Raw genomic sequence first — 14233 nt, forward strand, 5'->3', positions numbered from 1 at the left:
CCTCATGCACTAAAGGCATATTATTATAACATGAACGACCATTAGATAAGAAAAATCTAAGGCATCTTATCATAAATCATTATAGTACGTAAATGAATATGGAAAATATCCAATTTTCAATTGCTAAATAGGAAAGAACGTTAACACCTTACATTTACTAATCATGCCACTTTTCAAATTCTATTGATGAAGGCGAGCGCTTGTGCATTGTTTGATTGTTGTTCACTTACAAAACATGTAGCTATTTATGCATATGAAACCATCATTAAACAAATTAAATTCACAATTTCATTATTATATCTCCATGGAAACTGACATTTTCAAAAAGAAAACCTTCCACGGAGCTACCATTAGATTGTATCTCAATGCATGAGTATCATACTATATCATGAATATAATATTCAATTCATCATTCAATACAATCAACCATAATCTATATTTTAATCATTCAACATCACCCACAACAAAGGTGGCGTAACAATCGTCATTGACCTTTACAAGTCTTAGGTTTAACTTCTAACAACCTTATCTTTCAATATTTGGTTTTAAATTTACTCGGTAAAATAATTGGACAACATGAGAATTGGAGGCTAGTTTGTACCATCAAACTCCAAGCTTTAAACCACCAAACCCTACAATTAATAGTATCAAATAACTTTCAAAAATTTGAATTTTAGATCAAAAAACAATATTTGAAATGACAAAAATCAATTAATGTTCATGAATAAAATGATGGCTACGTGAAAATGAAATTAGAACTCCGCATTAAACCATAAGAACCATTGTGTAACACGTAACTTGGATTTTGAAAAAAGAACATTTCACTCCAGAAACGCCGGCTTAAAAGCAAATTTAAGGAAACCCCAAATTTTTGGAACATAATGATGTGATTAACAGAAATATAGGCATTAGTGGTCAATTCTATAAATCATGAATAGAATTCCATGCATTTAATCAATATTTGTCATAAGTGCAAAACTTAAAATTGTACATTTGGAATGCATTCTCACAACATTGAATTTCAAAAAAACAAACATGTTGAGGGAAATCATTAAAAAGCATTCAAAAGCACCATCATTCAATAAATAAAAAATTAACATAAATATTGTTTGAAAAATAGTATAACATTAAACGAGTCTTAAGATTATTAGCAAAAGTACCTGTGCAAACCAAAGTAAATATCTATAAACACAAATTATACATTAAAATCATATTAAGATTATAATATATTGTCTATGCAATTTGTGTTCATAAAACAAATAGAAATTGAAACATGAATTTAAGCACATTTTCAAAATTGTAGAAACTCGCAATAAGATGATTGAATGACTAACGCAAATAATTCTGAGCCCAACCAAAGTTATATTCTGAACACAATTTGACCCCTTTACCGGTGCCCAAAGAAGTCGAACAAATGCCTCTTAGGATAGAACAAATATTTTCAAGAACAATGACACTACCGATTAAAAGTCGCCTCTGACACAACCAAATGCTTGAAGAATCATGGTGAAGTAGGAGGATGCAAATGCAAATGAATGTGCATAAAACCAATAGGGAAAATCAAACTTCCGAAAAGTCTTATTCTCTTCATATTTATAAAAAGCTTGAGGTCACAATTTAAACTACACTTATTTGGTGGTGAAAAGACACATCTTTTTAACTTAAACTTGTTATTCATAACACATAAAATTTTGATATTTGAGGAGTTGAAATTTTATAGTGAGTGCATTGGATTCGTTGAGCTTGTTTTAAGTACACTTATGAAGGAAATATAAATATTATATAGTTGTTGTTGAGTGAGTAAATATGGCGATATTAAGATTTTGTAATGAACTGAAGTGAAAAAAGAGTGAGTAAGGAACCAAAGAGAAATATAAAGAAGGATGTGAGGATGAATATGATGATTGTATTAAAATTATAATTGATGATGGTGACAATGGTAAATAATTTTTCACTAACTATAAAAATTGGAAATCTAGCATCAAACACTACCCAACCACAATGCCAACCCATTAGATCATGAAAAAAATGTAAAAATCAAGACTTATAAATTAACCTGATTTCCAGCAAGTAAACCTTAAGGGGGTGTTTGGTTGAGGAGAAATTTTTTGAATAGTAGGGAAATGTAATTGATAGGGAAGTGGTTGGAAAGTGAGTTTGGTAGGAAAATGTAAAAAAAGTTGTTTGGTTGAGTAAAATTTTACCAGGAAAATTATGTGAAATTCCTGAATGTGTGTTTGGTTGAAGATAAAATATTGATGGGTAAATTTAGTAAAATTACAAAATAACCCTTTGTCAAATATAGTTCATAAACATAAGAGAAGAGATGGTGTTTGTGATAAAAGCCTCATTGTGCTATGAAGATAGGTCAGATCTCTTAACTGATCTCATCAAAACCTTGAAAGCGTTAAGGTTAAGAACACTCAAAGCTGAGATCACAACGCTTGCTGGGCGTGTTAAGAACGTGCTTTTCATCACTGGGGATGAGGATTCAAGTAGCAGTAGCGGAGAACAGTGTTGTATAAGTTCAATACAAGAAGCACTGAAGGCAGTGATGGAGAAGAGTGGTGGTGAGGATTCAACAGCTTCTGGGAATGTTAAACGCCAAAGGACTAATATCAACAATAACCTCAGGGAACAACCGGAGGCATGGACCATGGTTGCAAGATCTGGAGAAACTCCAGGGAACAATAACCTCATTGATACCTCTATTCACCAAATCGAAGTCAGACAGCTAGTTGGATTTGGTATGTGGCTGAGATTTTCTTCCTCACAAGTGGATAAGATGAGGGGTAACTTTGTCAAATTTTTCATTCCTTTTTCAAGTTGTTCGGTATTATTGAATAATACCATGGTCGAACAGGGTTTCTTCAACAGTGAAAATTGCCCTGATTTACACTAAAACATCGATAGTTAGGGAAGCATGTTTGATGGCTAAATTTTGGGTTATCCCTCAACCAAACGTGGAGAACTGAGTTACCCACATGCACTTTGCTGGGATACTAAGTAGAAAACCCGAACCAAACATAACCTAACAGTAATGAAACATAACCATTCTTTGTATTGGACCAAAAAAAAAGTTCTCTTGGTGGGTAATGTTAAATATAATTCTTATATTATAGTATTGGATCTTAAATTTGACAAATAGATTATATATTCAAGACGATGAGAGAAAACATAAATATCATATGATTATATAGATGGATACAAATGAAAAATACGGCTAGAAATTAGTTCCATTGATTATTTTGAAAAGGAGACCAAATAATATTACCTATAGAGCAAGAAAATGGTGAGGTATTTGAAAATTTACAAGTAAACATGCATGGTAAATGATTGTGAGTGGCTTGCCTTCTACAACAAAGTTAAGAGTTTACAAACTTATAAGCTTAAAACACGTAAAGGCAAGCATATTAGTGGCTAGCTAAGATGAAAACAATAGAGAAGTTCCAAGGAAAAATAGTTGAGAATACAACTAAATTTGGGACTATTTTGAGGGACTTAGAGATAAAAATGTAACTTCAACTCTTGAAGTGATGGTTGACAAACATTCACTTACTCATTAACTCTTCTTTTAGTGGTTATATATGTCTATTAATACATCGAAGAAATGATCCTTGGCTAGTTTTAAACATATCATTGAATTAGATGGATAACACTTTAAAGGGACAAATGAATAACAATTATTAGTTGCTATGGCTAGGGGTATGAACGAGAGTTACTTCACATTTGTTGTAGTTTCCATAGAGAATGAAACAAAAGACTCTTGTGTTGATTAATGACATTGTTATCAGAAGATGCATAAGTAACAAATACGAGGAGATTTGTGTTTTCTTTTTTACCAAGAAGTGGTAGTTTTTTTTTTTTTTTACTTTGATTTGGTTTTTAATTGTTTAATAATTACACATTGAATTGGTTTTATAAGCCATAGGGTTTGGTTTAAATGTTTGAAGAAATACTGCAATATTTAGAGCACATAGTATACTTTTGACCTTTATATGTCAATCACAAGAAAGACTATGAAGGTTGCTCAATATTAAGAAATTTGGTTCTTTCAATTATAAAGGATTTATATACACAAAAATGAGAGACAAAGATAAAGAAAGTATAGATGGTTTAAAAATTAATACCATGACAAGGTAATGATATTATCTCCAGAATTATGGATGAGGTCTAACACTTCTCTTTTGATGAGATCTTGCTTCTCTTGCCATTTTTGAGTGAGATGGTCTTGAAGATTACAACAATAACTATTATTCTCAACGAGTTAAAAACTTGTTAAGAACATGTAGTAAATCCAATCAACGGGGAAGACATGATTTCCACTGAATGTGTAGATTCTACAACCAACTTTTGTATCTAATTAAGCCAAAAAAACCTAAGGAGAAAAGCTAACGAGACACCATCCCATTTAAGTTTAGAAGAAACACTTTTAAGATGTGTAAATTGAGACATCAATGGCCAAATAGAGAACTTGTAAAAAACATAGAATAAACTCTCAATCAAGGATTCCAAGACCTAGAGCACTAGATAGCAGTGGCGTAGCCACTCCTATGCCAGCAGGTGCCTTGACACCTGCTTGGTTTTAAAAAAATTTATTTGTTATATATAAATATATAATTAATTATAATTAACTAAGATTAAATTTGTAATTTGGCACCACCTAAATAAATATAATTATATTTATGTTTTTCAATCAGAAAAATAAAACCCAATACCCAAACCCTTTTACCTAACCCATCAATTAAAATTACTTTCAAAGCCTTAATTTGTGACTTACAATTGCAATCATAATAAAGACTCAAATTATTCTCAAAGAGGAGATGCTACTTACTTACAATAATTCGTAGTGAAGGCTCAAATTGCTCTCAAAGAGGAGATGCTACTGCAGCTTATAAGATGATCACTTCCTTTAAATTTATCTTTAATTTATTTTTGATGAAAGAGATAATGAGCATCACTGAAATTCTTTTTCAAGCATTACAACAAAAATCTCAAGATATTTTGAATGATATACAATTAGTTTCAAGTACAAAATAACTTATTCAAGAATTACGAGATTCTATCCTTGAAGATTTTGTCGGTTTAAAAAAGCGTTGTTTACAATTTTAGGTATGCATTTTTCTATTATATTTTAAATTATTTATTAAATGTTATTAAACATATATTTATTATATTTGTGTGTTTTCATATCCTTAGGACAATGCTTGGTCCATTACTTATTGGGATAGGTTATTTTACCTACCATTTTTTCTGCCTACCTTTGCTTACCACTCTTCAATACCATTGGATCAGAATCTCAATTACATTTATTATTTCTTTTTCTTATTAAGATTCTGATCTAACGATGTTGGAGAGTGATAGACAAAGGTAGACGAAAAAAATGGTAGATAAAATAACATATCCCCTACTTATTATGCTATGAGAGGAAAGTGAAATTCTTATGTTTAAAATGCTTATCGAAAAGGTTAGTGCCTTTTTATATGTTTGCTTTGATATATAATTATTGATAATTGTTCATTTGAATTTTTAATGTTACGTGATATTATTTAATACATAATTTAAATAACTATGTTAGAATTTATAGTAAATTTTTTTCAGTTTGTGTAATTATAATAAATATTTTAATAATTTAATATGTTAAAAAAATTTAACACCACCTAAAATTTTGGTGTGGCTCTGCCAGTACTAGATAGCCTAGTTTGAAAGGTGTGTCATCACGTATAATATCGCATGCAACAAGTGGGATGGCAAGAAAGAAAGGGGAGGAAAAGAAAAGAGGAGAAATATGATACCAAAAAAAAAAGAAAAAGGAGAAATAAATAATACACAAAATAAAATTGTAAACTCTTTTTATAATTTTTTGGGAGTTTCAAATTTTATAAATGAAAATAATAGAGATAACCTCTATTCAGGAGTAGATATTCTCCTAATACACCTGCAACTCCTACATATACATTTATGGGATAAATAAATCTTATGTTGTAGGAATAACCTTATCTCATGTTAGTGAGAGCTCGATTTTAGTGTTAATATTTTCTTTTTTATTTAAACTAGTGGACCCACTTGATTGTATGTGTAGGAGAAAAGCTCCTCTGATGTTGCATAAGAAAATGCAACCCCTACATTTATTTATGTACTTTTTAAATGATAGATAGAAAATGGGCTTTTAGTTTGTTATGTTATATGAAAAATGAATAATAGTTTTATAGAGAAAAGATTTTGGTGGGCCACTTTAAAAGAAAAAAAAGAAAAAGAAAAAGAAAATTAAAATTCTCAATGTATGAGCAGAAATAATGAATAATGTTCATGTAACATTGTAAACTAAAAACCCATAGAAAATATATAAAACTTCTAATAAATGGGACTAAATTAATGTAAAGATTTAGTTTCAAAACATGGTCAATTGGTCCACGAATGTTAAAAAAGATATGTAATTTCATTAATGCTACTTAATTAAACTCTTTCCTCTTTCATAATAGTGTGCAATTTTTTTTTAAGAGTAAATATTCTTTTTGCTCCTCAGCAAATTTTACGACGTCCGTTTTAGTCCCTAGCAAATAAAAAGACTCATCGTGGTCCCTAAAAAATTTAGAATGGACCCATTTAGTTGAAATTTTGGTTCCTCACAAATTCAGAAAAGACCCATATTAGTCCCTAAAAGGACTAAAATGAGTTTATTTTGAATTTTTTAGGGACCACAATGGACCTTTTAAAACAGGTGTGGTAAAATTTGCTGAGGACAAAAATGGTATTTACTTTTTTTTTAATTTCATTTCTTTTTATATGTATAGTGAAAATCAAGTTGAATTTCCAATATTTTTTTTTAATTTGAAATTTGAGCTATTTATTATTAAAGGTCTTTGTCTTCTCCTCTTCTGTTACACACACTCTCTTTCTTCTGTTTGCAGAAGAAAAATCATAGATAGTGATAGAAGCATGAGCAGCGATGGTGTGTCTAGGGTTCCGATTCCCAACAATGTACGGAAAACCATCCAAGACATCAGAGAGATCACCGGCAAGCTGCACACCGACGATGAAATCTACACCGTCCTCAGGGAATGCTCCATGGATCCTAATGAAACTGCTCAGAAGCTTCTCTATTTAGGTTTTCCTTAAACCCCTCTTTTTTTTCCTTTTATAATATTTTAACATGCATAGTAGTGTATAAATCATATGCATAAAACTTGAGCTTTTCACATGAACAATACTGAGTCTTTTTTTTTTTTTTTTTAAAAAAAATAAAAATTATATTTGATTTTACCTAATTGGGTTATTGGGAAATTGAAGATAATGTTTGAAAGTTAGAAACTTTACGGATTATGGAAGTTTAGTTATTATTATCAATTCAATGCTCGTTGAACTTCGAATGTTTACTTTATTTTTTTTATTTTAGTTTTTTACAGTTTAATGTATGGGAAAATACTGATCATGGAAATTGTATATTACTACTTTAGTGCTATCTTTTGTATCTATGGTTTATAAGGGAAAGTTAGTAAATTCATCTGTCTGGTGTTGAGAGTAGTGATTAATCCAATTTGTTTTGGATGGCATTGATATAAAGCCATCCTTGCTTACAGGATGTGTTTTCCTAGACCTTCTTTCTGTAAAGAGGAAATGGCTGAAGTGCTTAATCTAATATTATTTTCATTCTCGATATCTGCCTCACTCCAAGAGTGACGCTTAATTTAATGGCTTAAGTATTCCTTGCTTCACATTCGTTTGTCTTAACTTGTATCTTGAGAAGAGATATTTTTAAGGCATTTTTACGATTATGTCGCTTTTTCATGATCTCTAGATTAATTGTTTTGTTGAGATAATTATTTATTTAATTCATTGATTGCAGATACTTTTCATGAGGTTAAAAGGAGACGTGACCGAAAGAAGGAGGTGCATTTTTTGCCCCATTTCAAAGTTCTTTACTTTTTTCCCCTTAGTTGCTATATGTTTATATTTCAGCAGTTGCATATTTGCTGCTCATGTAAGTTGAGTTTAAGCCTGCTGAATATTTATTCAATATCTTGTTTTAATGAGTTGATCAGTAGAAAGTTACATTGGAATGTCTAAATATGTATACTATTGTTATTATCTGATTCCTGCATGTTAGAAGTGTGTAATCATGCAATATTACTTACTGAGAGGAAAACATCTGGGTTTAGTTATGTGATTGCTTTGTATGTGTCATTTAATGTGTATAAGTCTAGTTGTACACGAGTAAAGTAAACATTCTTGTATTTTTTTTTTGCATCCTATTTTCTCTGATATTTATTGTCACTGAATTTGTGTTCCAATTGAACATTGTAGGGCTTGAGCAACAGGGGCATAGAGGATTCTAGATTAAAACAAGGTGGTCATGGGAGGGGGAGAAGGGGTGCTTCAGCAGGCTATTCCTCCAATTTTTCTGGTATGATTTTCTGCTTTATGAAGGGTTGACTTTAGCCTTTGTTTTTCTTTTCCCTTTGGATCATTTATGGAGAGCCATTTCGATAGAAACTGAAGAAACAGTAATTTTATTTATTTAACAATGGATTCCAATCCTTCAACAGAGGCAGGATTCCCTGGGAATTACAACCTTAACGAAAAATTAAAGAAGACCAAAACAAGTATAATCAGGCACTGAAGATAGCAGTCTTGTTCAGGCCACCCGAAATCATTCTCCAAACTCTTCTCCACGCCCTCTGTATAAACTCCCCCCCCCCCACACACACACACACACACATATCCTCAATCACACCAGAATCATTTCCCTCTACCACACTAGAACGTTACCCTCCATTCATTATTTGCCACTTGTCATATCTGTTATGTTCCCAATTCTCTGCACTAACCAAATTCCCCACTGTTTTATTGATTACATTTCTTCTGTTTTCTTAGTTTCCCCTTATTCCGTCATTGATGCTATTAAGCCGAACTTCCTTCAATCCAGTCCCCATGCGTTTCCTTTTTCTTTCATATACGTGTGTAAACAGCCCATCACACACATTTACACAAATGGTCACTTGGAAACCATCTTTCTCCAAAATAAAATAAGATGCCATCAATTTTGTGTGCTTTCTTATAACCTTGCACTTACATGATTCTTTCCTCCAATATGATTTCTTAACCAGATCTTTTAATTAAATCTTGAAATTTATGCATTTATCCACTGCTGCATGATCTTTATCACCACATTAAGTGCATTTTGGTTCCAGCGGGATGAGATATAGCTCCCCCTCCCCTCCTCTTAGCTTTCGATGCTGTTGCAATTTTCTTTTGCATTAACCCATTAAAACCCTTAAATGTTGACTTGTTAGCTGTTACCTTGCCTTGCAAATATCTCCTTTTAGATGGTGGTGGTGGGAGGAACCTTGCTAGTCATAGGGAAAATGTAGTCAATCACATTGCAGAGAGAGGACGTGAACCTTCTACTCAGCCAGTTTCAGAGAAGACAAAAAATAATTCTACATCTCAAGCCTCAAGGTTTGTTCTTTTTTCTTCTCCTATTTATTTGATTATCAGAGTAATGCATGACTAAAGAAAAGAAAAGCTGATAATTGATAAACAATTCTTGTTAATTAAAATAATTTTTATTCTTTCATTATTTCTTGAGATTAACGTATAATAAGAAATCATTGACTACTTTATTTTCCTTACGAATAACCAATTTATTTGAAAGTTGGTATGCATGATAAAGTGATGGTATCTCATGATTCTGTGGCCCTTGGATTGCTTAAACTTATTTTGGATGAGTTTTTCAATGGTGTAAGTATGATATGTCTTTACACCATTGCCAATGGATCCTAACCGTAACAGTTGTATATTGGCTTCATTGCTTAGTTTTCTATGAGTTACAACTTACGTGTATCCTCTTTAAAATTGCCTTTCTTCAATTCTAGAGTTTCAGCTGTTGCAGCTAATGGTCCTGTTAATCATTCCAATGGGAGTTCTCGTCATGGTTTAGCTGATCAATCTCTCGTAGGTAGTGGCACAAGTGTCTCTGAAAGCAGTCCAGCTGTTAATGGCGCTAACAATATAGAGAATGTCCAGCCTCAAGATGTTGTTGCTTCACCCTCTTCCCCTATTCAAACCTGTGGCTCAGCTACCAGCATTGACCAAGGAAAGTCCCTATCAAGTTCTGATCAACTTCCATCTTCTTCTGTATCTGTTGTCTATTCATCTTCTTCGGATCCTGTACTGGCACCACCTATCTCTCAGAATCATGGTGTCTGTGGTGCAATGAATCAGGAAGTTGGGAATCAGTGCATATCTGCTGAACTAAATCATGTTAAAGGAAACAAGATTGTTCTTCCTGAAACTGTTGATTTACCATCATCCAAGAACGAAAAATCCAGTTCTGTGGATGCAACAAGCAAACATAAGGCCTTAAACAAGTCGAATGAAGTTGAAAAGAATCAGTTATCTGAGAATTCACGGTTTTCACCCTCTCTATCATGTAATGATTCTTTGAGGTCAACATCCAGTTGTGACAACCAGTCACCTCTAGGTAAAATTTCATTCTCTGTTTGCTAAATCTTATGAGTAATAGGATTGGTGTACGTATCCATTTCCCTCTGGGCACTTTGTGTTATTGGTTTTGAATCTTCCTTAATTTTCTGCTCAAAACAATTTATCAAATGGATTGCATTATGGGTTTCCTAGTATAGAAAAGGAGGACAGTGTAAATTCTCAGAAGAAAAAGTGCAAAAACCTTAGAAAAGGTATCTTAGGAAAAAATAAGCCAGGGAAATGAACCCCTGAAAGTATAGGAGCATAATAACATTTACAATAAGTACTTTAAGGAAGAACCGTTCTAAGCCTCTAATTTAAACTATCATCAGTCACTCATGTCTGGATTCTACTTCCATGACTTAATCTCCAATTTTTAGTTGTTGAGATTATCTGTTGTTTTCTTTACTGCAAGAATTCGTAAAATAAAAAAGAAAAGAAAATCATGTAATTTTTTTTTATCAATTTCTGAAACAGTCACTGCCTTAGAGGCTTCTGAGGCTTGTGTGCCATCTTCAGCTGAGTTGAGACAGCATGTTACTTTTCCAAACCATTTCCAAGTACCCAAGGCTTTAAAAACTGGTCTGACATTTGGAAGCTTTGATAGTTTTGGTCCGAGAGATAGTTCTAGCAGTGGAGCTGGTGGTGACAATTACACTGCTGCTCTTGAATCTTCTCCAGGGAGTGACGAAACTGCTACTTCTAGGTTTGTAATCCATATGCTGCCTGTGTGCCTTTGTGTGCATATTAAATTTTAGTTGTTTCCCCCGTTGCCTTTACAATGGTGTGTAAATGCTGCTTGGTTGGGTCAACTTGGCTTTGTCTCCGTATGTCAAACTTAATTCATTAAGGGTATAATCATGATGCCTCTTAATTAATTTTATTATCCATTTATGGCCCCAAAAGGATTGGGTGAACAGTGAGGTTGTAGAATGCCTCTCTGGTTATGGTGGGGAAGGGTTTGGGTTCGAAACCTGTGCTATCTATCTGTTCCTTCAGCTGGGTGCTGGCAAGGTGGAAAATTTCTCTTCAGGGAAAGTATCACACCTCTTTCATTACCCTTTGGCAATCATAGGACTGGGTGATTGTTTCTTGACTTCTGTTAATATTCTTGGTTGAATTGATTGATCTCTCTTCTTGTTATTTTATGATGGTGTGCTTCTGTAACCTCAATTCTAATGGTATCTCATGTTTGGATGTAGTAATCAAAGTGCATCATTGTCTGCACAAGGTGACCATGTTGAGTATCCACAATCTACATCTTATCTGATTGAAAAGACGCCAGCTTTAGAAAATTCTACAATTGTTTCTGATTCAAAGAGTGCTCAGCCAAAGCAGGAGGTATTGTTAGCTCAGGAGGCCCCTCCAATTCCGAATGTTCAAAGTGCTCAAAACTATGATTTGAATTTCATGTCCAACATGTTAGGGTCTCAGCAAGTTCAATTTGAGGGATCCCAGGCACAAGAAACATCTCGCCTTCCTAACTTCGTTGTAAGTCTCCATCTCTTAATTCTTAAGATCTTCATCTATCTACTAATTTTAAAACCTCCTTATGTTTTAAGATCCTCCTAACTTTGTTTGTCTGTTCATTCTAAAAACTAGTTGCTTATGTGTAATTTCCTGAAATGCATGCACTTATTATGATATGATTTCAGCATTAAGGGAAAAGAAATGGCTTGGTTCCAATTAATCCCATGTTGTTGTTGTTATTATTATTATTATTATTATTATTAATAGTAGTTGTTATTATTCCTGAAATGCATGCACTTAGTACTAGTTATGTAGAATGTACATAAACTGGAGCATTCATTTTATTGCCCTGTTTTTTCCTGATGGAAAACATGTGGCATTCAGTGTGAGTTATGGAGGAATGATCATATCTGAATGTGGTTGTCTATTTTGTTGGAGATTTGCTTGAGGTTTATTGGTTTTTCTGTTGTGTATGTTTTCGGCTTTCTCCGTGTTGATTGTCTTATAGTTATGAACTTTAGAAGAATTGTTGTTTTCCATATGCTTTTGCCATTAGAAAAGGCACCAACATGCTCTTTTTAGGTACATGAAATTAAGTTTGGCATTACATTTTATTTTCATTCTTTGAAGAAATCGTTTGGTTTCCTTTGGATTTATTGAATTTGCAATTAGCACTGTATTTGTTTCCTTTTATTTATGTTTCGATTATCCTTTTCTAATTGTAGAATGCAAGTTCTCAGACTGTGTCTAGCCCTAGCTCAACTCCACCGCTACAGAGCTCTATACCTGTATCTCCACAATCTGTTTCTATTTTCAGGCCGCCTTACCCTCCTAACTTCTTCCCATATGGCCATTACTACCCCCCAATTTATGTGTCACCAATGCACCAATTTCTGAGTCACAATGGCTTCCCTCAACAGCCATCAGTGGGCAACATGTATCTACCAGCAGCAGCAGCTGCAGGAATCAAATTTCTCCCTCAATTCAAGGCCGGAGCAAACGCCGGAAATATGGCGCATCTTGGAATTCCTTCTGGACCATTTATCACCCCACCAGTTGGATATGCTCCTAGTCCAACAGTGAATACTGGAAGCACCTCTGGAAATGATGATCTGGCAGTATCTCAGTTGAAGGAAAATCAGATCTATACAACTGGACAGCTGGTTGGTTCACTTATTATTATGTTTCTGTTTCACCCTTTCTTTTTTCCTGATATAATAGATCATCTTTCTGTTATTTATATGGAACTTTGGCTTCAATATCATCTAGCTTATTTTATTATGTAGTTTATGTCACTTGATCAACATCCATCCAAATTCCTGGTTTTTGCCATAGTTATTATAATTGTTTGTTTATCTTTATATTTTAACTTTTTGCAGAGTGAAGGCTCTGCTGTGTGGGTACCTGCACCAGGGCAAGATATATCCAGCTTGCAAGTTAGTTCTCTGTATAACCTTACCCCACATGGACATCTCGCCTTTCCCCCAACACAGAATATTCATGGGGCATTTGCTGGTATTTATCATCAACCTGGGCAGACAGTAGCTTCACCCTCAACCCTTTTGCAACAGTCTCAGGCAGTGGCTGGGGCTGTTGAAACTGTAGGGCCCCCTTCAGGTGCTTATCAACAGCCCCAGCATGCACAGGTCAATTGGAATTCTAACTTTTAGGATTGAAAACATTTGTCTTTGGCATAAGTTACAAATGCACATAGGATGTGCTCAAATCCAGGATGTATGGAACACTGGCCTGATCTGAGTGTAAATAAGAATTGCGGCCAAAGAAGAAGAAAGTCAGTACCCATTTTGGTGGATATATTTGATCCTAACGATTTTGAGGGGTGATAGTTTCTTTCTTTCTTTTTTTTTTCCCCCCCGGAGGTTTTAGTTATTTTTAAGTCACCTGTTCCTTTTGCCCTTGAAAGAACATTTAGTTGTTGCTATATGAAACTTTGTATCCTAGTAATATTATAGGAGATAAGAGTTCAATAGAGTTGGTGAGATTTATCAGTTTTTCTTTTCTTGTGTCTCACCTGTATATTAATACATTTTGATAGCACCAGACATTCAATTATACAATTCTATTTGGTAAATGAGAATTGTATGTGTTTTTCCCCCATTAAGCTCAGTGCATGTCTCCCTCCATGTGAATGATGGGTTAAAGCAGTGTTTGCAAATTTTTTACGTGCTTTCTTTGAGCTCAGGGGGACTTTTAACTTGATAATCTTAATCGTAGCCCTTTATAGTGTCAGTAACCTTCCTCGATCATGCATAGGAGA

At 33.5% G+C, this 14233-nt stretch overlaps 1 protein-coding gene across 1 annotated transcript; it reads left to right on the forward strand.

Moving 5' to 3' along the window:
• The first annotated feature begins 6915 nt into the window (after nucleotides 1-6915).
• On the forward strand, nucleotides 6916-14009 carry LOC133297952 (GBF-interacting protein 1-like). Its single transcript, XM_061497187.1, has 9 exons — nucleotides 6916-7108; nucleotides 7847-7890; nucleotides 8305-8404; nucleotides 9327-9459; nucleotides 9876-10483; nucleotides 10963-11191; nucleotides 11688-11976; nucleotides 12681-13118; nucleotides 13335-14009. The coding sequence occupies exons 1-9, from the start codon at nucleotides 6940-6942 to the stop codon at nucleotides 13623-13625; spliced, it is 2301 nt and encodes a 766-aa protein (XP_061353171.1). The 5' UTR covers nucleotides 6916-6939; the 3' UTR covers nucleotides 13626-14009.
• The last annotated feature ends 224 nt before the right edge of the window (nucleotides 14010-14233 follow it).

Source organism: Gastrolobium bilobum, unplaced genomic scaffold (assembly GCF_033153095.1).
Source record: "Gastrolobium bilobum isolate Gb01-03AN ecotype WA unplaced genomic scaffold, APGP_CSIRO_Gbil_v1 utg6197, whole genome shotgun sequence".
NCBI classification, from domain to species: domain Eukaryota; kingdom Viridiplantae; phylum Streptophyta; class Magnoliopsida; order Fabales; family Fabaceae; genus Gastrolobium; species Gastrolobium bilobum.

Bases quoted from the DNA above. Each gene is read 5' to 3' on its own strand.
- LOC133297952 (XM_061497187.1), top strand. From the start codon at position 6,940: ATGAGCAGCGATGGTGTGTCTAGGGTTCCGATTCCCAACAATGTACGG. The intron at 10,484-10,962 runs GTAAAATTTCAT...TTTCTGAAACAG, and splicing joins TGACAACCAGTCACCTCTAG to TCACTGCCTTAGAGGCTTCT. The intron at 13,119-13,334 runs GTTGGTTCACTT...AACTTTTTGCAG, and splicing joins TCTATACAACTGGACAGCTG to AGTGAAGGCTCTGCTGTGTG.